This window comes from Struthio camelus, chromosome 4, assembly GCF_040807025.1.
Source record: "Struthio camelus isolate bStrCam1 chromosome 4, bStrCam1.hap1, whole genome shotgun sequence".
Classification (NCBI taxonomy): Eukaryota; Metazoa; Chordata; class Aves; order Struthioniformes; family Struthionidae; genus Struthio; species Struthio camelus.
The window spans coordinates 22803382-22828091 of NC_090945.1; the positions used below are offsets into that span (position 1 = coordinate 22803382).

At 39.1% G+C, this 24710-nt stretch overlaps 1 protein-coding gene and 1 long non-coding RNA gene across 16 annotated transcripts in view; one reads left to right on the plus strand and one right to left on the minus strand.

Moving 5' to 3' along the window:
• The window catches only part of LOC138067155 (uncharacterized), a 75220-nt gene that overhangs the window by 28317 nt on the left and 22193 nt on the right, over positions 1–24710 (plus strand). Inside the window, exon 2 of the long non-coding RNA XR_011140873.1 lies at positions 15783–15873. This is a non-coding gene — a long non-coding RNA (uncharacterized lncRNA). The remainder of the gene's footprint in view (positions 1–15782; positions 15874–24710) is intronic.
• The window catches only part of ANK2 (ankyrin 2), a 360943-nt gene that overhangs the window by 250 nt on the left and 335983 nt on the right, over positions 1–24710 (minus strand). For 11 of the 15 annotated variants that reach the window (XM_068941794.1, XM_068941796.1, XM_068941799.1 and 8 more), the window contains 9 exons: positions 18293–24055; positions 16837–16911; positions 14378–14509; positions 13701–13847; positions 12201–12483; positions 9305–9599; positions 6972–7055; positions 5128–5292; positions 3337–3519 (listed from right to left, as the gene is read on the minus strand). In XM_068941794.1, the coding sequence (XP_068797895.1) occupies positions 3337–3519; positions 5128–5292; positions 6972–7055; positions 9305–9599; positions 12201–12483; positions 13701–13847; positions 14378–14509; positions 16837–16911; positions 18293–24055 (7127 nt within the window). The remainder of the gene's footprint in view (positions 1–3336; positions 3520–5127; positions 5293–6971; positions 7056–9304; positions 9600–12200; positions 12484–13700; positions 13848–14377; positions 14510–16836; positions 16912–18292; positions 24056–24710) is intronic. The other 4 variants (XM_068941802.1, XM_068941801.1, XM_068941803.1 and 1 more) reach the window with 2 other exon arrangements.

Sequence of the window (24710 nt, forward strand, 5' to 3'; positions counted from 1 at the left end):
TAAAATAAAATGAGAACTGTAGCTGGCAGCAAGAGTTGAGCCAGTTTCTGAGGTTAGATATTCTTTATGCACTCTGAATAAAAACACACACCACTAACTTGCTTCCCTAAGGTAAACTAATAACAGTTCATCTGTACATACTTGTTAAGCATATAGTTTTATGTGCCTGACAAAAACATGCTGTAACACACAGACATGCAACATTATCTTGAAATCCACACAAGACCTTCCTACTTGCTGTATTTAGCTTCGACATACAGAGGTGTCTTGTACAACAGTAACTTAAGATTCTGTCACAATGGTTTCGGCTTCTTTAGTTTATACCTTCCTGAAGACCTCTGAGCAAGTCCTACTTCTGACTGTCAGTAAAACTGTACTTGTGGCAATCTAGTGTCTTAAACTGTTCTGTTAACTGCTCTCTTACCTCATCAGAACCTCTTGCCCTAGTAGTCAAAAACCTTAAACCTCCCTAAGCCACCTTCAGCTGTAGGCAAGTAAATGTAGTTGTCATAGGAAAGCAAAGTTACCCAGAACCCCACGTTCTGGTCAGTGCCTGTGAGTGAGGACCATGGGAAGTCAGCATACTTGGAAATTCCTGATTCCTCTGCCAGGAACAGAGCTTGATGCACAAACCTATTTTAACAGGCAGTTGATGCTTCTTTCTGTGACCTGTATGACCAAAACATCCCTCTATCAGCAGAAGGCCTTGACAGGTATAGCTGTTTCTTCATCTACAAGTAGATGAAGGTTAGTAGGCCTTTCGGCTCCTTTTGTCCTTGTGACACCATCACAATAACTCTGAAAACAGTAGGTGCTTGCAGCTTGTAAGGGCTTCCCTCTCAGTGAAGTGGGATACTGCTTGTCCCAAGTATAAAATACAAATCATATAGAAACAAATTAAAACTGACCCTTTATACTTCAGTCAGTGTGTTCTCTCCAAATGCTAACATTGGCTCTACCATGCTAATGCATTAGTCACTATCAATACAAGTGGCCCAAAAGAAAATGCATGTATGCTAAATAACATGTAGTAGCCTGAGTTCAAGTTGTGTGTGGTAGGTATGCATATATTTGTTGTACTAAGCAGCTCTTATGGCTAAATGTTTTCATCGCCATCTCTCTGCCCTACCTCATTCTTCATGGAGCTCAATTCACACATGCATATATATCTTCTCACCTGTTTTGATAATACTTCAAATTACCAAATGATCCTGGAGCCAACTCTTATGTAAAATTATTTTGAAGTATCCTTGATTTATTTTAACTGTAAATCACAGTGTTATTTTACATCACCCCCCTATGAGCAATTGGGCAGTGACACACATTACTGAGCTAGTCTTTCCAACTGAATGTAGACCTTTCCAGTGCTTACATCCGTTCCTGTGATAAGATGTTAGTAGGAATATTTAGTACTTTTGCAAATAAAGCTTTAAATACTGCCAGACAGTGGTTTCACTTTAGACACTGACTTACTTAAATCCGCTTATGTTTGTTTGTTAAGAGTTTGTTAGTGCTCTTCTAGTAACAGTTCATTGACATGCCAAGCCAAACCTTTTAATAATTGAGCCATCCTCTTTCATGATTTCTTTCTCTACTAAAGCAGGGAGTTGAACTTTCATTTGGTTACCTGTATAGCTCAAAGCCTAAATTAAAACAAAAACAAAACCCAAGGACACAAGATAATTGCTCTTCATACCTTAATCTTCATACTAATGAAGTTGAGTAAATCTATGCAGAGCTGAGTTGTTTAAAAACACAGCATGCTGAGAAGTGTGCAAAAACGCAAATACTTTGGAAGTATCTGCCTGTCAATTGCATCCTTTTGAGTCTTCCTCAAATGTATAAATGAGTAACAGTTTCTCATGTAGTATGTTTTCAGTCTTACTAAGAACTGTACTGAAGCGTGTCTTACTACTACATTTTCAACTTTTAAACAGCCCCCCCTCAAGGCCTGGAGCACCATGTTTGCACAACTCGCTCATCATTTGTAGCTGTTTATGACAATCCTTCTCCTATTGCAGGAAACTCTGTCTTTTATCTCTGTTTCAACTGTCATCCTGAGCTCTGTCTTGCTCCCATGTCTTGAAACAGTTGCCTGTTGCCAGTGCTAGCAGTACATAGACACAAGTGGTGATGGTTCTGAGCCCTGATTATACTGAAATGGAGGAGGCAGGGAGTGGAGTCCTGCAAGCGTCCCACAGAATATCTGCTGATGGTAATACTTCACAGGAAAGGGGGGTGGGGAGGGGTTCAGCATTTTTATTTCTGTTTGGCTGGATATGGGTTTCTTTGTGGTATCTTCTGCAGGCTTCTTGATTTGCTTTTCATTTTTAAGTACAAAACTAAACTGGAAGCTGTTAGGTGAGGAAAAAGTGTCATTTCCAAGCCTGTTCTTTGAATCTCTACTGCAGCATGTGACAGTTCTTGTTGCTTGTGTTGGTATTGCCAGGAGAGAGGATCGAGCTACAGGGCCTATATTCATAAATGGAAATTTGACATCTCAATGAAATAGCTTACCACTGTTGTCCTCCTGCATTATGTAGAAGGAGTGTGCTGCAGAAAACCCATACCTGGACCATGACATTGTTGCATCTATGCTTTCATGTGCTTATTTTGTCAAATTAAAAAAACTTATGTTTTAATGTTACAAATTTTTGTCAAATTAAAAAACTTATGTACTTATGTTACATATATTGCCAAGAAGCTCTCTTCTGCATGAGCCTTCAGAGGTGACAAGGTATTGTATGCATGTGTTATTTAAAGGGATAATGGATGGATTAAAATTAAAGTGCTATCAATTCCTTGCAGAAAAAAAATATAATAGTTTAATATAACTTTTCTAGTACTGACATGTCTAAGTTCATCAGAAAAAGCATTAAAACAGGAAAGGTGTTGAATAGCTTGGTAGCTCCTCCTTCTTTTCAAGGACAAAAGGAACAATTGCTGTGATGCATGGACTTGTCTAGAGAGTAGACTTACCTGTTCTAATTTCTGAAGTTAGCTGCACGTGTTGCAATGTATGAATGGGCTTATCTAAGAGTATCCAGGCTTTTCTAAGAGTGTCCTCACAAATAACTTCTATCAACTTTAGTCAAATCCTGCATGTTTTTTAGAACCTTAAAATGTTTCACAGCTAATTCTTTAATGACAGATCTTCCCATCCCCACCCTTCTTTATATACTAAGGTCTTCCTAGCATGGCTGCATATAATAATTGAGGTTTACACTTGGTGTCTGAGTGATGCTCCACTACCACAACCCTCTTGGTAGAGTACAATTTGTCCCCGGGTATGCTGTGACATTTTTTTTAATATTTGGATTTAAAATGCCTTTTTACCTCTTCAAAGTCGTCTTTGGCTGACGGAAGATCAGTAGCTAAGCTTGAATCCCCCAAGTGTTTCTCTGTCCTCTCTCCTTGCACTACAGTGGTCTTTATGACTTTGCTGACCTTGCGGCCTTCCACTGGTTCAGACTGGAATTTGGAGGTACTAGACAAAACAGCAGGTTCAGACAAGGTCACCTGGAGGGTCAGAAAACAGAAGTATATTGAGTATGAATTACAAAACTAAAAGACATAAGCTTAATTTGTATCTGTTATCTTACCGTTCTTTCTTAATCATTGCCCTACACAACAACAATGTAAGAAACATCTCACTTCCTGTGTGTACTCATCAAAATAGTGAGTGTGCATTTGTTACCTGCTGTACAGCTCCAGTACTAGACATTTTAAGGTTTGTGCCAGTTCAGACTGCAGGAGCAGCCCTGGATAATTTACTCTGCTAAGTAAATGCTGTGGCTGTGCTGCCACAGCTGGACTGCTTCCGGAACCTGAATCAGCCTCAGGCTAACAGGGATATTGCTACCCTCCACCACAGCACAGGCTGCCATATGGCTTACCTGCCAAAGCCAGTGGAATATTATACCAAGTAACAAGTGGACCTCTTCCTGTGAATCCTTGCTGGATACACTGGCAATATGGATCAGTGTTATCAGTCCATATCATGTAATTAAGAACTCCTTAAGATGTAAGTCATACTTGTAAAATCACGGCGCTCTTAACAGGAGTAACAGACCAGAATTTTCAAATACCACGTGAAAGTGATAAACAGGATTTTATTTTGCAAAACACAAATTAAACGTGTATGGGCTCCCTATCATAAACTGTTATTGCTGGCTAACTAAAAAAATGACTTTGTTTTTGGGTTACCTTACTCCTAGGGAATTAATTCTGATGAGTAAATGGGATTGGTGGGAGAGAACACAATCATGTTCTTAACGTTTCTAACAACAGGTCGTTAAACGTTGCTTTCACCTTCAGTACTACTGAAAGCTACCTCTCTGCTAGCTTTGGCCCCTCTGTCACCACCTGAATTGTGCTGATACAAATATCTGTAGGGCTACATGGCGAAGTAGGGCAGGAAAAGAGGAAAAAGAAAAGCACTTACCTTTCAAGGTTGGGGGTGGGATTTTTTTTTATTTTTGTTTTGTTTCCTTTTTAAAAAAATCTGGCTCTACAAACAATTTGCATAAAAGCAATACTTTTGTTTAACCTCTTCAAAGCAAAGAGCACATCAGCGGGTTATACCTAATGTAACTGTAGTTTTAGAATAGCTTAGTTTTTGAATCGTGGAGAACATCAAATCATTTCATTACGACATACACTAACTCCCTTATTAGATAAGGGGTCTGATAACAAATGCATACTTATCATTCATCTATACATCATCTTAGCGTTCTTTATGAATTTGATACTTTTCATAAATCATTAAATTTGAACCTGTCTTGTGACTTTCATATTCAGAGAAAACTGCACTCATCCCTCCCCCCCGCCTTTTTCTGCATCTCTTTTTCTGAGGCCTTTCCATCTGCAAGGAATTTTTGTTTTTTTTAAGTATAATTAAAAAATAATGTTGCTGGCATGAGTAGGATGTAGTTACTAAATATGCTGTTAAAGTACTTGGCCTCTAACAAGATCAGCCAGCAGCACAATGCCTCGTCCAAGCACATCTTGAAGTTCAACAGGAATTTTGTAACAAAAACAACATAAATGAGATAAAAATAGTCAAGAGTAGGAAGCTCTGTTCTTTCAGCTGCTCTGTTCCATCACAAGGAAAATGGAAGCCCTAACCTCAGACTGTTCACTGTCGCTCTTCAGCACAACCCGTTTTACAACTTTGGAATAGCCATCTCCTTCTTCAACTTTAACAGGCTGTTGTGGTGTTCCTTGCATTATGACTTCCTCTTTTTCTATGCCATCCGGAGAAACGTATCGCCGGATGATCTTTCTAGTGACCTGAAAGAATGAAATAGAGCTTTGTGTGTTGAAAGAATTAAAAATAACGTATTATTCCTTCTTATTCTCCATATAGTATTTTCTATTTGAAGCGGCCCCTCCCCCACCCCCGACCTTAACGTATGGAACTATATAGACAGTTCAGTGTTTTAGCCTTTTAACACATTTTTCACAAACACCTATAGTAAAGGTGCACACTGATGCACTGGCCCAACTTAAGCTACCATACAGCAAAGCTCCTATTAACTTTTTTCACCAGTGGGCATATTATACGTATTGGAACTACTCTTTAAAAAGTAGTTATTATTAGGAAAAGAAGCATACAACCTTAGATAGAAAACGTACTTTACAACCACACAACTGCTAGAGGGCATCTCAGGACTGACATTTTCAAAAAGATCATCAAATCGAAAGACTTGAAAGTGAGAGGTTATCAGCTTGGCTATTAAGTACTTAGAACCAGATTCACAAAGGGGCTTGGACATAACACTGATAGCGCTGACTGCCCCTAACCACTGCTTAACTAGTGAGCTGGAATCAAGCCACTTACTTAAGAGACTCATCCGGTGCATGGGCTTTCTAGGCACTGACAAGCCAAACAAAGAGGAGCAGAAGAGAACAACAGGGTTCAAGCCAAGATAAATCTTTCTAGGATAACGAGAATGTACCCCTCTCTGTATGACCTAAAACGCTCTACTTTCTCATATGGTTACCCAGCCCCTTTAGACAAGATAACATTAAGCATTTACCTCCCTCTTTGTCCAATAACTTACTTTCTGTGATGCACAATCAGACTGTTTGTGTCATGTATCCAATAGTCACAGAGGCAGGGGTATTTCCCTCTCCATCCAGTAGGTCAAAGACTCGGGCTCCCTCTTGTACAATGTACTTGGGAATACTTCTTGTTGTTTGGGATGGGGAGGGGATGGTATTTGTTTATTTTCCTTTAATATGAATTGGAACAGCTTCCAGAGAGATGTGATCCAGCTGAGGGTCTGTGACCTTCTCCCAAGAGATAAAAGCTGGAAACTGCCACCAGCAGAACTCAGTTCTGCCAAGCCCTAGGCCAAGTACCAAGAGGTCAAATAAAGCAAGGAGGACAGAACTTCCTCTTCCACCTCCGTGGTGTGCAGAATTCAGTTTTATAAGCATGCTCTGGAAATGCTTATTTTATGAGACCATCAAAGAAGCAACTAATTTCTGTATTCTCTGTTCCGTGAAACCTAAACTGTATGTACAGATACAGAAATTTAGGAACGTGTTCAGTCACAACCGAGGAGAGATTTTTGAGGATCTGGATTTAGGTGACCCTTGTGGATCTAGCCCTCCAGTAGTTTCATTAGTATGAGCAAAGTCATGCTCGTAGAGGAAATTTAAAAAAAAAAATCCAATGAAAACTCTACATAGTTCTGCATTTCTGAGGGGGAAGAAAGAGGTAAACTCACCAAATAATGTCATGGTGAATTATAAATTGAAAAAAGATTGGTCTTGCAAATCAAAATAAATTTTCAAATCTTGACATTTCCCATTAACAGAAACTCTATTTCCTTCCATGCACTACTCACTCTTAAAAAAAATCACACCCCTTTGCAAAAGAAAATTAAGCATGTATGTGGATTTATTTATCCTTCCATTTATAGGACGGTAGGAAGGTAGTAGGGGGTCATAACTGACGATACCTTCTTTACCACTGTGTGGCCATATTCATCTGTATATTGCTCTTCTGTGACTGATTCTGGTGGCATTTCAGGCATACTATCAGCCTGTATGACAAAGAACAAACTTCTGTTAAGCAGTGACTTAATGTAAGTCATTTCTTTAAATAAGCAACTTTAAAATTGGTTAATTGGTTAAAGAATGAAAAAAAAAAAGTATTAGAAAAAAATGTGTTCTGTAGATAAATATTTAGAACAGTATTAGCATGTATTAGAGAAGTGTAAAGCAAAGGAAAGTTATGCCATAACTGACAGGCAAATCTGTATTAGTTGACTGCATACAGAGCTGAAAAGTCTCTGTCCTCCTACTGAGGTATCTCACAGAATATAGAGTAGGATTAGCAGTTCTACTATAATGGTCTGTCTTCTCCCCAGAAAAGGTACTAGAACAGTTTATCCAATGGCATGCATCATTCAGGAGCATTGCAGCTTCAGGTGCAAAACCAGCCAAGCGGGTGTCTCAGCAGCAGTCCAACGGGCGTTACCAGGGCATGATCACCACTGGCACATGCAATAGTTCAACACTCAGTACCTGAATAATCACCCGGCGCCGAACGACCCTGGTCGTTACCATTTCTTCCTCATCTGAGCTGGTCTCCAGCTCGCCTAATTCCTCTGCTAATTCCTATTGGAAGCATGGAAGCAGTGCTCTGTTTACTGATGCTGTATGTGGTACTAAAAGTACTTAGAGGTTCTGTCTTGTTTCTATTTACAAGCATCTTCTCTTCTGAAAATTTCTGCTCTTTGGATTTTGACCTTTTGTCCTCTTACCTTTTAATCTGTGAAACATTTATGCAGCGGGAAAGAACAGCTGTGGCTGCTTGACGGCACATTAGCTGAATATTAGCATATTGAAAAGAGAAGGATGAATCTCTAGTACTATCTCTAAGGGATGTTTTTAGTGAAGGTTGCCAGAGCCAAGCCTGAAATAGGCTGCATTACCTGACTCCAGATGTACCAGAAGGTATTACTAACACCATATCTAGAATTCACATGTACTGAATTTGGTTTCTATATTAATTGCACAGGAAATTACATGAAAGCCTTTAAATTCTCCATACTGAGAAACGCACAGTGCAGCATATAGACACTGGGACTGAACAAGTTTAGCTAGAGGAGAACATATCAACAGTCTGGGCACTGGATTCTTCAAAAAAAATTAATAGTAAGTTTTGAGGTCCTCTCCTGCACAGGGAAGAATTCAGAATTTAAAGGAACATTCGTTCAGAAGGCAAAGAGAAGCTGAAAAGATCTGGGAAACATAACAGTGTAAGGTAGGGAAATTTTTTGAACTTCAGTGGGAGAATTGTAGGCAGTAAGAAGCAAATAATCTTTGAGGGCAGCCAGGGTATCTTTTCCGTAGGCAACCGATGCCTCATATACTGAGTCCTGTTATAACTAATCTTTCAACATCTGAGTTACCCTACACCTTTATATTCTACCTTTCCTGGAGATCCCAGAAGGAGATATCTCCTTCTAGCTGAATGTCAAAACAGGAAGCACTTTCTGCTTAAGGAGAACTCTGCTTTCTCTGCTCTAACTTCACTGGTGAAATTCGGTACCTGCCCAATTACGCCTTCTCCTTTTCTTCCACTTTAAACAGCTTTCTTTGCCTTTCTTTCTTAAAGCTTTACCTGCCAAGTAGCTTCAAATTCCCAACTGAAAGCCATATAATTGCTCTCTCTTATTTGCTCTTTGGACTTCTTCCCTTCACCATCTATGCAGTAAGGCTGCCTTGTCTTGCAAAGCAAAATGACCTACCTCACCTTTTTTTGTTTTTGGTTTGGTTTGGTTTTTTGTTCCTTTCTTCCAGTCCATCCTTGGTGTTCTCCAGAGTAGATCCAGCTACCTTTTTTCAATCTCACCAACTTGACAGTATTTTTCAGATCATGTTGCTCTGTGTAAATCTTGCCTTTCTTCATAGCTTTTGACAGTATTGCTTTGGTTACACCTGTTTTTCAGCTTTCACCTATATGTGGGTTTTCTCTTTTTTTCTTGCACCTGTTATTTACACTATTTAATTCTCTCTCACATGCACAGACATAACTGACATGGACCAAAGGACAAATGAGGGTTGCAAAAGCAAAATTACAGTCTAGGGTTTAGAATTTGGGGTTTCTTTGTTTCAGCTTTCTAAACCTTCATACAAACGTTAGCCCTAATAACCACAAAGGGAAAGAGAAAAGGCTCAGTTGCAGATAGGATTATTTTTAATCAGCCTGCTAAACCCTCCTCTTAACAAAATGAGCCAGAGAGAAAACGTGCTCTTTTGTGTCAGTAACTTTGTTGATATCTACCTTTTCTAAAGATTCCTCTTCATAGCCTCTTCCAAACTTTTCTGGCTGTTCATCAGTTGACTCCACTATCACTAGACTAGTTCTCCTTGGCGAGAGGTCATCCTGGTGGAGCTGGGGGTCGTCAGGCTCTTGGACAATGGGAGAATCGCCTCGTTGAGCGGATGACAGGGGCTGTGGGTATGGTTTTTCACACTCTTCCTTTGCTGTGCTGATGTGTTCGGATTCTTCGCTTGCGCTGCCTGCTGCCTTTCCAGTTACTAGTGCTGTAGCCTGCTCTGTCCCTGAAGTTGTGACACTGTGAATTACAAGTTCAAGGAAAGTAACTACAATGCAGTCATTTTTTCTTTCTGTAAATGAAACATCTGTGCACTGACTAAATGGTGTTGTTATGCCTTTTAGCAAAGTCTACAAATTACTGATAGTCTTTGGGAGTTACTGCAGAGCAATCTGGCTAGGAACTCCTCCTATTTTCTTGCCTAAAGAAAACCTCCAAATGAATATCCAAATATGGCACCTGATTCTGCAAGACCTGGTCTTTGTGAAGGATTTATGTGAGCTTGGCTGTCACTTGTGTCCTCAGAAATCTACGGAATATCTGTTACCCTTTTTGGGAAGGAGGCTACAGATGGACGTGAAGCAAACTACTGTCAACATCTCCTCGTTAATTACGAGCTGTACAGCTGAAGGTGACGAGAGACCAACTGCAGGACATACCTTTTATGTGGTGTTCTGGAGTCTTTCCAAACAGCGAGAAATTTAGTAGAGCATCTTACTTTGTTTGTAAGGTTATTTTCACTGAACATTGTTATGATTTATTTTCTGCCACAAACTACAGAAACATATTGTTGCATATATTACAAGTCGTTGTATGCATATAGATAAGACATATATTAAAATATATGTACATACACATTTTTCTGTTGCATACAGGTGAATGATAGTGACGGTAGTCAAGTTCTAAAACTCTCATCTAACAGATTCAGCAGACAACCTAAGTCTGACTTATCTGCTATTTTCCTCATGGCAGCACTTTGAAAGGGTCACTTCTGATTTACACTGGTTGTAAATATCAAGTGTCACTACCTAGAATTTTCTTTTGAGGCTGACTTTTCCCTTTGGTGGATGTGTGTGTGTGTGTGTGTGTATATATATATATATATATATTTTTTTTTTTTTAAAGGCAACTACGTCAAAGTAAAGATAGTGTGTCTGCAAAAATTATATCTTTCACTTCTAAAACTTCTCAGATGTATATAAATGCTGGAATCTATATGGCTTCCTCTCCCATCCTTAAAATTAACTAGGGTAATTAGTAAATTTTAATCATAGGAGTCCCATGAGTAGTTTAAGTAACAGTTATAGAATAACTTGCATGGATAAGTTTTTTTTCTGATGTAAGTTGGGCTTTGACAAGTTGTTGTGCTCCCCCAGCTGTTGTCCCTAAAACAACTGTGTTCCAAAATAAGAAAAGATTTAATTGTTGTATAAATTTAATATGATTGATCCAGCCTTCCCCTTCCCCTTTCATTGGCTATATAAATTATTATATTATTCCTCTTGGTATCTGTTCTTTGTGAGCCACCTAGGATTAGCCGAATTTTCGTCTTAGTTCAAACTAAACATGAAGTACAGTAATTTCCCCTGTCATTGCTACAATTCTTTAGTATTACCAATATTGTTTCAAAAATGTTTGTCTTTGGAATCCTTGTTCTGACAGCACAGTATATATAAAGAGCTTATTAACATTTTTTATCAGCTATCAGTATCTGCAGTTGAGTTGTCTTCTGTAACTTGTCTACTATCTGTAATGCACCCCAACGGTTTTGTTGGACCTAGTTTGCCTGTTCTTTCTGCACAGAACTGTGCTAGTTCTCCAGCTACAAAACACACAATTAAAAATGTATTCTCTGTTCCTCAAAAACATTCATTTTCTCATGCAAATCATTAAGAAGGACTGCTATTTTTGTGTGCGTTGTGCACTCATGTTAAGTCCTCTCTTTCTTCTAGATTCTCATTTCTGTTCTCTACCCTCTCTCCTGTTTGTAAAGTGCATCTTGAGCAAAAGAATCCCCACCAGACCATTTGCGGGACTCTGTATTGCACTATGGCTTTTCTGGGCTGCATCTCAAAATCAAAGCTAATCACTCCCAGGAAAATCACTTCTTTGGAAGGCAATCTTTGATATTTTGCCAGCCCACAGATACCTGCATCTACACAACTTAGAGCTGTCAGTGTAGACAATGACTGGGGAGAAGGGGAAGAAAGAAACATGATCATCTTTGTCACTGTATCAGCCCAAGTGAAATCAGCCCCACCAAAAGCCCCAAATCAGAATTCAAAGTTACCCTGTACAAGTCTTCTAAATTTGTATTTTATCATATGCTGTTACTTTAAGTACTTTTGTCTTGTCAGTGTATAGCCTGTTTCTATTCCTTTGCCATCTGAAATTTGTTTAAAAAAAAAAAAATCTACTTGTTGCCAATACATACGAATTTTGCAAGAAATCATTAAGTCGGAAAATTTTTGTCTCAATTCAAAAATCCATCCTAAAGATGAAAAAAGGACCCTCTAGTGTTTACTTACTTTACCACATCAAGTATGGAAAATATACAGTTTGCAAAAATAATTCTACATTATCCCTCTTCTCTTTCATACATACTAGATTAGATTATTACTTTATGTTCATAGTGAAGAACAGACTCTCTCAATCCTTACGGCTTCCTCCATATGGATTAAAAAGTTAAACACATAGTAGGAATTAATAAACTAGCATGCACAATTGGAGGAAAATTATAGCTAGTCCACAGGCTTCAGAGAAAAGCAAAAAATTATCTCATTAAACAGAGGAGGGATAATCTGTTTCACACAGGTTTCATTCTGGTCTTTTGATACTTACAAACATTCATGTTGTGAAGCAGCAGATGGCTTTTCTAACATGTTTTGGGGTTTCCCTGAGAATTCAGCTTGTACTTGTTCCTTATGTGCTTGTCTCAGAAGCTCAGCCATTGATATTTCTGCTTCACTCCTGGGAGTACTGTCCTGAAAAGGAGAACTGACAGAAACGTCTTCCTCAGAGACAATAGGAGGGTGTTCAGATGGGTCACCGTCTTTAGATAGTCCATATTCATCTTCTTTCTTATGCCTTGGACTGTACAGTTCTTCTTGTAACGCAGAAAACCCTTTAAAAACAGAGGGGAAAAAAAGAGAAGTGTCATTACAAGTCTCACTTGAATGCACTTACTCTTCATTCTCCATGTGTGTTTAAAATCCTAGAAGGAAAAAATTACCTCTCTCTCTCTGATAGGGGTAGGTTCTAGCGACGTTTTTTTTTTCCCCTCCTTTTTTATGTAGCTCCTTACAGAGAAAGTAACTACGCGAGTATGGACAAAGAAATTGTCATACAGGCCTACATACAAGGACTAGCTAATTTATATGCTTCAAAGAAAATTAAAAGAATCCCCTTTTGCGGAACTGGAAAAAGCCATATCACAAAAGGTTTCATTATAGATTCAAACAGTTAGCGACAAACACATTCCTAAAGCATGTGTTCTAATCCTGCAGAAAACATAAAACAAGTGCATTTCTACTCAATAGGCTACAGATCACAAACTTGGACTTTCGTTTTTCTTTACTAGCCACGTTCACTGGGAACCTATTGAACTTGGAAGAATAGCTTGAGGAAAAAATGTAACTATTTATATTGAATTGGAGCAGACTATAGTGGTTAATGGTCTTAAACTAATCAGTTATTATATTAGAACGCTAATTAAAGCAAACATGACTTTCTATTCCTAAATCATCTTAAAGGTGGGAAGTTTGTTGCCATTTAATATCTTACTGGGATAATAATTCAATATTCAATTAAGGATGCAAAAGTAAGAGGAGATAAAGAGAATTCTCTTTAACATAATTTGGAGGTGTTAGTTTAAAGTACAATTGTTGAGCTAATCTACTGAACTTTTCCATTTAAGAAATTCAACAGCATCATAGCAGAATTACAAGTTACATCATAGATACTTGAACGCAAAAGTTCTTCCAAAGCCTTGAACAGTTGGGTGTTTTCGGAAACTATCTTTTTACAAATTTTGATCAAATCATAATGCAACCTTGTGAACTGTTACAAAAGCATTCGTATAAGCAAAAAATAAACTGGGCATAGGTATTTGCAGTGATTTCCGAAAACATTCCTTTATTTGCATTGTAAGAATTGACTAATGCAGGTATCTTATACATGGTTAAACGGTGACCTGTGCAACATCACATTTGTATTGATTCTTCTTATCTGTGCTTTCAAAATTAGAATCAGTCATAAGAGTTAACAGATTAGCCTGGCCGAACATTTCAGTGGTCACGTGAGATAACTTTGGTAGTGTGTGGCTTTGTGTCAGATGTTTACCTTCACTGTGGTCCAATCCTATTGTCTGTTCAATTTCTGCATACGTGCGAGTGCCGTGGACCTGCATGGAGTCTATGCCGCTGGTCTCCATTAGATGAACAATATCCATTCGGTTGATTTTTGTAAGACACTGGGTAAGATTCGTATCTGTGGCATTAGAACGACACCATGTAGCTGAGTTTAGAATTTCACATGCTCTCTTCCCTCTATTTTCCACATCAAGGAAATATAGTGGATACTCAGCAATATAATATCATATATAAAATACACATGTATTTAGAAGCAGTGCTATGTAAATTCTAAAATTACCTGAAGGGCTGCATAAAAGAATTACCACTTGTTCCCCCCCACCCCCTGCTAGAAATTTGGTTTTATTCCGCCAAACATTTTTTTTCTCATTTAGGAAAAAGAGGCCTGTTTTTCCACTCTTACTTTGCTGTAAAATGTTTTGCTTTTTCCCTCCAAATAAGCAAGACAGATTAAACAATTTTCTCTAACACAAAATCTTAGGATATGCCATGTTATACAGACCAGCTTTAAAAAATTAAGCACATCTATACTCATTCCTTCTGTTGCCTACATTTTACCCATAATTTCTTTTTGCAACTGTAACACACACCTATCACCTCAGCTTGCAAGTAGAAGGCAATGCAAATATACTATAACCAGAAACAAACCTGTTGCATGTTTCCCATCCCTTTCAAGCCAGTATTTCAGGAGTGCATGGCTCTGGTCTTGAAGTGAATTAGGATTTTCAATTCGGATCTGGTGGATTTGCTCTTCTGTGAAATCCAGCTCTCTTGCTAACTCTGAAAGAGAGTTCCAGTTCTGTGAAGATGGCTGTTTCATTTTGCTTTGTTTTTTCCTTACATCTATTTATTTAATGGCTGGCAGCAGCAAAGTAGAAAACAAACCTTTTCCGAAACCAAATTTTCTTTGCTCCTATGTATCTTGTGTAGTATTTGGAGACACTATTAAACAACAACAACAATTCTCATGAGAGAATTGTGTTAGAAGTGATGGATCTGTGTGAGCTTTTATGTGTACCAAGGGACAACCCTATGACAAAATTTAGTAGTAACAAGTTATCAAATAGAAAGCAGTGGCAGAATTAATATATGAGCAGATAAAAACATTTCTAGCTACAGAACACCACGTTCACCAAACTCTATCCCCTGGAATGTTGATTATTTCAGAAACTTTGTTCAAAATCTAATGAAAGAATTACATTTAAATAATGGCATATTCTAGGGTTAGATTAAAGCACAACTGTACTACTCCACTGGACTAGCTTCATTAAAAGAAATGTCTATGAATTACAGTCGAAAATGAAAAAAATAAAAACGTGAACTAAGAATAACTGATGTCTTTCTGATGTAGCATAAGCTCAGACCATAGTCTAGAAAAGAAAAATGGCTTTACTATCTATAATCCCCCTATTATATTCAGAATCAGGAAGAGCTTCCTTGCTGTCCTCGCACTAAGGTGTGACTGTTGAAACAGGCCATCAGATGAGTTACAGCCATGGAGAAACTGTAGATTCCAATTGCTATTCCTGGCCTCCAGATTTCTGCTTCTCTCAGAAGGAAGGAAGGATTCATACTTTACTCTCTTCTCATTATTATAGGGGCAAGGTCTTGATGCTGGAAGGGTCCTATGTTTTAACAGTCAGGGAGGCCCTAAACCCCAAGTCTCAGATAGCCTTATTTCCAAGCTGTTTTGTAGACTAGCGCAACTATAAACTTGAACAGATATACAGTAAGTATATATTAGATTTGAATCTTAGGTAAGGAAAGGAAGTCTGAACAAAAAGTAACCTCAATTTTATCCCTCAAAGTAAAATTTGACACACTGATCTTTATCATTATACAAGACGGGGATATTTATGCAGATGTTTCGTTATTCTGCCATCTCTAGAATACTATGAAACATTAATAGCAAAACTGTAATTAATGTCTATTTTGATGAACGTCCATGTCTTCTGGTTTGATTTTCAGGACTTTATATTTACATATACACACACAAAATTTGAACGGATTCCTGCCTTTGGCCAGCTCTAATTGTTATCTGTTATATGCACAGGTCCAAGTCCTACTGACTTCAAAAGAATTCCGGAATGAGTGACATATGCTTCCAGTCTTCTCTATGGAAGTAGAGGACAGAAAAGGAAGGGGTGAGTAACGTAAATAAAAACGTCAGTGATGGTTTGCATATACACTGAAGATGCTTATAAAAACAGTATAGAAGCCAGCTGTCATTATCAGAGACTTAATATTTTTCTCTGGTATACAACTCTTTCTTTAACCCTGCTTATTTTCAAGAGTCTCCTACTGGCTCTAGAGATACAAAATAAGATTTGCTTGAAAATTTTTTTTATAAGGACTGTGATTGAAAATAGTTGAAGATTGTTCCCTGAATTCATAGGTAAATTGCTAGAGACCTGAGAAGGCTAAGCTTATATGGTACACAGCGTCAGGAAAAATACTCCAGAAATATTAACCGGCATGATGATTTTTTTGTTGGATTGAAGAGTTTAACACACAAGTGCAGAGATTTCTGCAGAGCTCTTTTTCTTTGTAAACACTTTTCGGCTGCTTTTCAGTGACAGAGATCTGCATTTCATTCTGTGTCACTTTGGCTTGTCCCCAGTAATGTTAACTGCCTTGGATGTAACCAGTCTGCAATATTCAAGTGATTGTTACAAATATGACCCTTTTCACCCGTTTTCCCTTCACTGGGTTCTGTAGAAAAGGAGCTGATCTCATCTATCCCTGTAGTGGCCTCTAAGATCAGGATTTGCATCGCACAGCTGACGTTTATTCATGTATTCATCGATCTTCCACCCAGAGTTGTGGCATTTTGCAAGAAAGAGTAGGTGATGTATGCCAGCTCGTTATTACTCTCATCCTAGTAGGTTTCCCTCTGGTGATGACACAGCAGGTGCAGAATCTCTTCCCGTTCTTACTTAAGAGGATAGAGAAATCTAAGTAGCCTGAAGACAATCTAGTTTCTATAAGCTACTGAAATATTTCTGTCAGCCTTCTTCAGATAATAAGAAAGTCATCTGAAAGCAACATGAAAACATCCAGGAATGCTCCCTCATGTTTATTTCTAGAGTAGATGACATGCATTTTACCTGTCCAGCTGAATCCAAGATGATCAGCAATGTGGGCCAGTCTTTCCTCTGTCCTTTCCTGATCATCCTGTTGATCTAAAGGTCAAAGAGAACACCCACATGTTGCCTTAACAAGTTAAAAGAAATTACATCAGTGACAAAGTCCAAGAAAGGAAAGCGCTCTTTTTCTCACTGCTGTAATTTACCTTATGCGGACAAGCTATTACAACTGGGTACCTAAAAGTGAGGGTTGTAGCTCTTCAAAAAAACCCCAAAAACAACAACAAAAAAACCCTGCTTGATTTTTCAAAAGCACAGAGCTATCTGCATTTTCCATTTGAAAATGAGGCTTTCATGTAGTCTTCTACACAAAGATGCAAGTGCCTACTATGCCTGTTCTGGCCATGAACTTTATTCTAAAGTTTCATTATAACATTAAGCTGAAGATTTTTACAAAGTCAAGAGCCATAAATTTCCATGCCTCCTTAGTAAAAGCCAGGGTTGAAAAATTCATCTTGACTGGTGGTTCTAATTATATTCTTTCTATGGTAGGGAAAGTTTTGTTCAAACATTCCATATGTCATTTCATATAATGATTTGTTATTTAAGATTTTATTATTTTAAATGCCTTTGAATCTTTCAACTGGGCAGTGATACAAAAAATACTTACAAAGAAGGCAAGGAAAAATCAGATGGTCGTTTGCCAGTCTTCACTTCATTTAATAGTGAGACTGACTGTTCCTCCCATACCTAAAGCTACTTTGAGAACAGCAGAATTTGAGTTTTGGTTTTCCCTGAATGGAAAAAACTCAAATTCACAGAAGTTGGTTATGGTTAACGATATAGGTGTGTTTCATTTTAGCTACTGGATTTCTTTGGTGGCTGTTCAGTAGCAGTATACAAGCAGGTGAGGAGAAAGCCAACCAAAACACCAAACAACTTGTAGTATATTAAGTTATGGGTGACACAGAATTTTCTTGAGAAGTAGGTAGTAAAAAAAGAAACAAGAACAACTTAATTGTTTAAAACTTCTATAATTTCTTTGTATCAAAGTTCAAAAGAAAATGGATTTGCCTGTCCCAGTTTCAATCAATGCCAAAATACTTATTACTAATAAAAATTAACAGGGCCAGGGAAAACCAGAAGTCAAAATGTGCGTGACCTGAAGCATCAGTTAAATGATAAAATAATACATATTTTTTAGAAGTGTTTTTTGTTTATTAAGCTAACACTTCCCATAAGCATTCAGGGTTTGCAATCTTGAGATTGTTTCACAGACAAGAAAAATACAAAGAACACAGAACGAACAGTTCATAAGGGAAAAAAAAAACACAACCACAAAAAGCTTAAAGAAAATGACACACATGTATTTACGAGCATACACACACACACACACACACCAAACAAAAACAAACAAAAACAAAAAATTTAATTCATGACATGCGTTGCACAGGGAATCCCAGTCGTGGGCAAATACCTTCAGCATGGTCATGGACATTTTCATCAGGGATACGTTCAATCTGAGTCTCTACAGACTCATCCCAAATGGGTCTGGTGTCAAAGATGTCTTCAGGAACTGACTGCTGAGTCTCACTGGATGGCCCATTTTCAATAACTGAAACTTCTAGGGCACTACTACTTTCATCATCTGAGACTAACTCTTGTTCTCTCTCTGACTGCGTGAGTCTTTCCACTAACTTAGAAGCTTCATCACTAATTTCTTCAAAGAATTCTATGGAGTTTTTGTAAAGGTCAAAAAAATGTTCCTTACTTTCTTTTGTGGGACTAGAAGCACTGCGGGAAGCTGTAGTGCTCCTGCTTTTAACTGGCAACCGTGATGAAAATACCTTGAGTCTTGCTGTTGTTGCCTCATCTGAGTCTAGCTCAAGCTTCGTCTCTCTCTCCCTCTCCCTGGTCTCTGCTTCTGCCTCTGCATAACTCCTAGCTTTTACTGATCGCTTAGTCTTTGGGTCCATGGGAATACTCGCATCAGACTCAGATTTACTTCGGTTATCCTGTTTCATAGGTAGTTTGCTTGTCATGTCAAGAGCTTTGGGTGAGTCTAGCTTGCGGACAGATGCGTCTGTGTATGTATATTGTTGTTCAGCTCTTTGGAAAGCTGCTTTGACAGGAATTTTAGACTTTGGTTTTGCTTGGTCATCCTTTGCTTCACACTGCAGATTGTCTAGGAAGCCATCTGTGGGAAGGTTCTCATTTTCTGATTGTTGCAATGATTGTGATACAGCCGCAGCAGCTGTTCTTACAGGAATTTTGGATTTACTTTCACAAGAAGGCACTCTCTCCATAAGAGCAGTAGGGATTTCAATTACGGATCTCTGTTCCTCTGGTGAAGAGTCAGGGGACTCATCATCCTGTTCAGAACAAACAAATCTAGTGACTTTGGGAAAATCTAACTCATCTTCTATGACAGACTGCTCAGGAGAGGTAAGGCAAGGCACCTGACTGCTATCAACCTTATCAGTCTCCATTCTGGAGAGGGGCTCAGCTTCAGAGGCAGCAGTCTCTTTCTTTGGTGATTTTGAAGAAGCTGAAATACCCATTTTAATTGGAATTCTGGATTTAAGCTCTGCTTTTGTGGTGCCTATACTGACACCTACACTGGTCATTTCTTCTGACTTATCACTAGACTCGGATGCTGGGGGTGAAGTTTCCAGTGCATCTTTTTCTTGTATATCTGAGTCTTCTAATTCTGAAAGTGAAAATGGAGCTGGAGAACTCTTCAGCTCAGAATATTCCACCTCTGCTGCTTCTTTCATTTCTTCAGATAAAGAAACCTCTTCCTGAGGCTGCTGCCCCATTTGGAAGAAGTGAAAGCTTTCATCTGGATAGTTCCTTTTGGTCATGTCAATGGCTCCACTTCGAGTCATTTCAAACAGCTTTCCTTCCTGAAAAAGGAAAGGATTTTGTTCACTAATTGGTGTCCCTTCTTCAGTGGGTGTTCTGGCCGGAGTGGTATCAGGCGTTGTGCCTTGGGATCGCCTGTCTACCATCAACCCAAATATTTTTTGTTCCTCCTCTTTCACTCGAGCCTCAAAGGCTTCATCATCTTCACGTATTTCACTCCACATGTCAGAATCCACATCAGTTTTTGTGATGACAACCTGACTGATCAATTTATCTGTTTCGGCTCTTATATCCTCATGGGTGGATTCAGCTAATTTTGTGGAATCTGAGGCTGAAGACGCTAGTGATGTTTTCTGAAATACATCCTCTTGTTTTACCTCTGTTCCCATACATACTTCCTCTGAAGATTGATTTTCACTGCTTGTGTCTCTGCTGAGCAAAGCTCCACCAGTGTGATCTTTTCCTCCTTCAGAAGGATAGTCTTCCCCGGATAGCAGACTTTTATCACACCCTACATGACTTTCAGAGGCAGTAAAAAAATGTTCAGAAGAGACATTTTCATAAGGGCTTACTAAAGGAGGAGCACTACTTTCAGCAGCATCTACTACACAGCTTTCAAGTTCCACTGTTTTAGTGGCAAGAGATGGATACTCTGTTAAGGGTTTCTCAGTATGAATAGCTCTTTGAGATGTTTCAAAACCTATATCTGCTTTTCCCAAATCACTTCCCAAAGCAGCATGGTCAGTGTTATCATCTTCAGTCAGTTTGCCATCTTGTGGTACAGAGTACTCAGCGGTACTGTGTCCACAAGAACCATCATCTGCTTCCTCTGACACAGACCCTGTACCAATGAGGTCTGTTTGTTTTAGCAATCCAGTGGTTTTGACATCTTTTTCAGTAGTATCATATTGCTGTAGTGTTAGTGAAGACTCAACGTGAACTTCTTTTTGAGAACTGTCACCAAGGGAATGACACAAAGTGCCCTCAAAGTGTGTGACTGGGGCACTGGGGCTAGCTGTCTCTCTCTCATCTGTACTATCGTATTTTGATTCATCAGCTTCTGCTGATACACAGCCATCAGAATGACAAATGCCTGATTCCCTTGTGGAAGCCTTACAGCTTCCCCCAAGGAGAAGCTGTTCCTCTTTGTCATCTTCTACTGGCTTATCCTGTTCTGCTTTAACCTCACCTCTCCTCAAAGAACATTGCTTTGAATCAATGGGTTGAAAACCTGCTTCTTCAGGGCTAGAACTGGAATCAATACTGGATGGTAATGGTGAAGGTGGCTGCACTCGGATCACAGGCTCCATTAAGAGGCCTGAGTCAGCTTCTTTTTTTAGCTGAGTCAGCTCTGGCTCACTGGCTGAAGAGGAAGAACTTTTTCTAGATTCAGCTGCAGACATCACCACTGTAGGTGTGTCTTTTCCTTCTATAGCTGTCGACTCTGGTGCTTCAACTTCACACGTAGCTTCTGAATCAGCACCTTCAGAAGATTCGTCTTGCTTACAATCCTTTTTGTAATCTCTCTTCTGCTTTGCTTCTTGTTCTAGTTCATCAAACGTTTTGATTTTGGTCACCATTTTAAACATCTCCTCTTCTGGGGTGAATCTTTTCTTTGTCTCACTTTCTGAATCATCCTCTGGTTCTTCACTGACTTCAGGGATCATGGCTGACTTTGATATGTTTGACAATGCCTGCGAATCTGCTGTTTTAGGTGTGATTTCATAGCTAATTTCTTCAGAACTAGGAGTTTCAGGTGAAAGAGGACTTTTCCCTGAACTCTCCATGAGGGATGTTTGCTCTAGGCTGTCATCATCAGCACTTCCCTCAGGGTCACGGAGAATCCTGGAGCGCACCGACGCCAGCTCTGGGCAGGTTTCTGCTTTGCTAAGAACAGACTGAAGAGGACCCTGCCCCAGAATACCAGCTTTCACTTTTTGTTCTACAGGGCTACTTTCAAGAGAATCGCGGCAGGGAGACTCTTTCATAGGACTGGGCTCCAACGAATCAGGCGTTTTGTGTGATGAGTTATCTTCTAGCACTGGGCTTGCTTCCAGTGAGTCTTTATGACTTATAGCCAAAGAGTCATCTGCAACTGGGCTAAAGCTTTCACTATCATGGCTAGCAAGTGAAAGTTCCAATTTCTGGGGACTTCTACCAACAACACGGCGTTCACAGGTTATATCTTTTTCTTTCTCTAAAGCAGTGTCATGTGTTTCTGAAGACTTAGTTAAATGTGCAGTGGTTCTGGATTCTTTATCCCTGCTAATATCTTTCATAATGGAAGCTGAGCTACTTTCTTTATCAGCCTCTTCTTCAGAGGCTGTAGGTACAAGCTCTTCTGATACCTGGTCAGATTGAGACTTACTAGTCTCAGTAACAGCATCTAGCTGTTTTTCAGTAATACCTTTTTCATCTTCCTTTGGAGAGAGTTCCTTCGGAGAACTTGTTTCTGCTGTTGTGTGTGCTCTAGCTGCTCCGTTAGCTTCTTCAATTTGCCCATCAGTTTTCTTTGGTGAGAAGGAAAGGCTTTCAGGGCTCGTTTCTGGAGTCTCTGCCAGACCCTCATGCTTATAACTTTCCTCAGAGCTGATCTGAGGGGTTCCATCAAGCAGGCTACCTGGAGAATCTGCAACACCTTCATGTTTAAGGCTCTCTGAGCTCCCATCAAAAGCAGCACTTTGCAGAGACAGAGCAGGAAGGAATCCGTCTTTCACATACTCTGTTGGGAAAGCAACATCGAATGGACTGGTCAGCACTTGCTCTAAGTGAAGCTCTCCCTCCTCTGTGACTGAAAGGTGTCGGAACTGTTGGTATTTGTCATTATCCTCAAGCTCTTCTTTAATGACATCAGAAAAGTCTGTTGAGGTTTTTCTGTCAGGGCTGATCTGGAAGTCAGTATCTCCCTGGTCATCAGAAACCTTGCCCTTCACAAGTGCTGTACCTTTGGCACTTTCATCACCAAATACTGGAGAGACAGGTCCAGTTGTTTCACAGCTCTGCTCTTTTACCTGCTCTTTACTTACAGCTTGCTTGCCAGTGGTAGCAGTAGAAGTTTGCATTCTTCCTTTTTTTGGTTGTGGCTCTTTCTCTGCTTTTAGTATCCCGCTTTGTTTCTCCTTCTGTTTGTCTGTCTTGTGGCTTAATACTCGCCTCGTTTCACTCTGTGAAGAAATAGTTTTTCTCCGTGTTGGTTCCTTCTCAGGGAGCTGTTGCTTTTGTTTGACAGATTTGTGCTCAAACAGTCCAGATATGTTCTTGGATGGATCTTGGCCTGATTGGAAGGCTTTCATCAGTTCACGAACTGACATGGTCTCTTCAAGTCTTTCTGTCTTAGAAGAAGGTGAAACAGGCGGTTGTGCTTTGTGCACTACTGTTTTTTTAACTTGTCCTGGTCTTTTAGGACCCTTTTCAGCAGTGCCTTCTCTTGTTTGAATTCTGACAGGCAGTTTTGAACGTATTTTTTGTTCATCTTCCACTCTTTTCTGAAGGGCTTTAACTTTGTCTTTTATTGAGCCAATAGGAGTTTCCTCTATGACCGGGGATACAGCGCTAGCCTCAGGAGCAGCTGTTGGGGTTAAGCCAGGTTCCTCATCGAGCGACTCATCTGAACTGAACTTTGTTAGTCCTGGTTGTTCTTCACTGCTGTGCATCTTGCCTTCCTTTTGCTTGTCTCTTAATTTCCTCCTAACTGGTTTTTTAATTTCTAAGGCTGGCTTCTGTTGCTCCTGTGGACTTAGTGTTTCAGTTTTTGGAGATTCCTGTCCCTCTTTTTCAGAATCCCTGCTTATTACTACAGCTTCAAATCTCTCTTCTACTAAGTCTTCTTGTAAGGCTGGTGGCTGTACCTCATGAAGAGAAACGTATGTTTTTAAATCCTCTGTAACGTGATCTACCCTTCCTGTCACGTCTGTCTTCATTTCAGTTGTCCCTTTGTCTATCCTGACTTCTACGCTGGTAGGTTCAGTGACTTCTAAAGGAGCATTTCTTCTAGCCTCTTCAATTTCTTCATCACTAATAATGACCCATTCTTCCTCTACAAATTCCTGTTTGGAAAGAGACTTCTGCAAAACATGTTCTTCTGTGGTATAGGATCCACCTCTCAGAATTTCATTTACTTTTTCTAAGTCTTCTTTCACCCTTTCAACTATTTCAAAAGGTTCTCCTGGCTCTTCTTCAGTGGGTTTTCCGAGATCTTTCACCTTAATGGAGCCTGATTTATCAGAAGGGTCAGTTGTCAAGATGGCAGTCATTTTGATCAAATCTTGTTTCATCTCAGAAACTTCAGACAACAGATCTGGACTGGCTAGTACAGGGACTTCATTAACCAGATGGCTTTTCAGGATAGATGTTTCTGTAGATTCAGTCTCGTCATCTTTGATGCGAATGAAAAACATTGAAAGTAAAATGGAAATCAAAAATAGAGATTGAAAAATGTAATTAGGACTGAAAATGAGAGTCTTTGGTTGCAGTGGTGGGAAGGTCAACAAAATGGGCCAGGAATGGTGGATCCACAAGATCTGAGGGTACAAGAGCAAAGCAAAGCTAACGGGGGAAAAAAAAAAAAACTGAAAAGGAAAATGGCAGGAAATAACTTGCTTAACTTTACCAATATAGCACAACCACACATACATTATCGAAGCTGTAACAAACCAAATCAGGACACTATAAAAAAAAAACAACAACAACAGCAGCAGAAATTAAAATTAAACACAGAAAAAACACAGTGAAGTTACACAAAGATAGGCATCTCAAGATTGTTCAGATGTTACAGATCAATGTTCAAATAAAAATAAACAAGAAAAAAGGGGGAAAAGCATTAGAACTGATTGAAAGTCGATTTCCTCTAAGAGAAAGCCAGTGTTAGCAAACTGTCAGAATAACACTGAGTTAACATTTTGTTTCTTAATGATCAAAATAAAAAGTTGCAATTCTGCAATAATCTAAAATATTATCAAATATGTAGAGATCTGAATCAGCTGCAAACCGGCATTTCATCTAAGGGGATTTCACACCTAAACAATGAAACA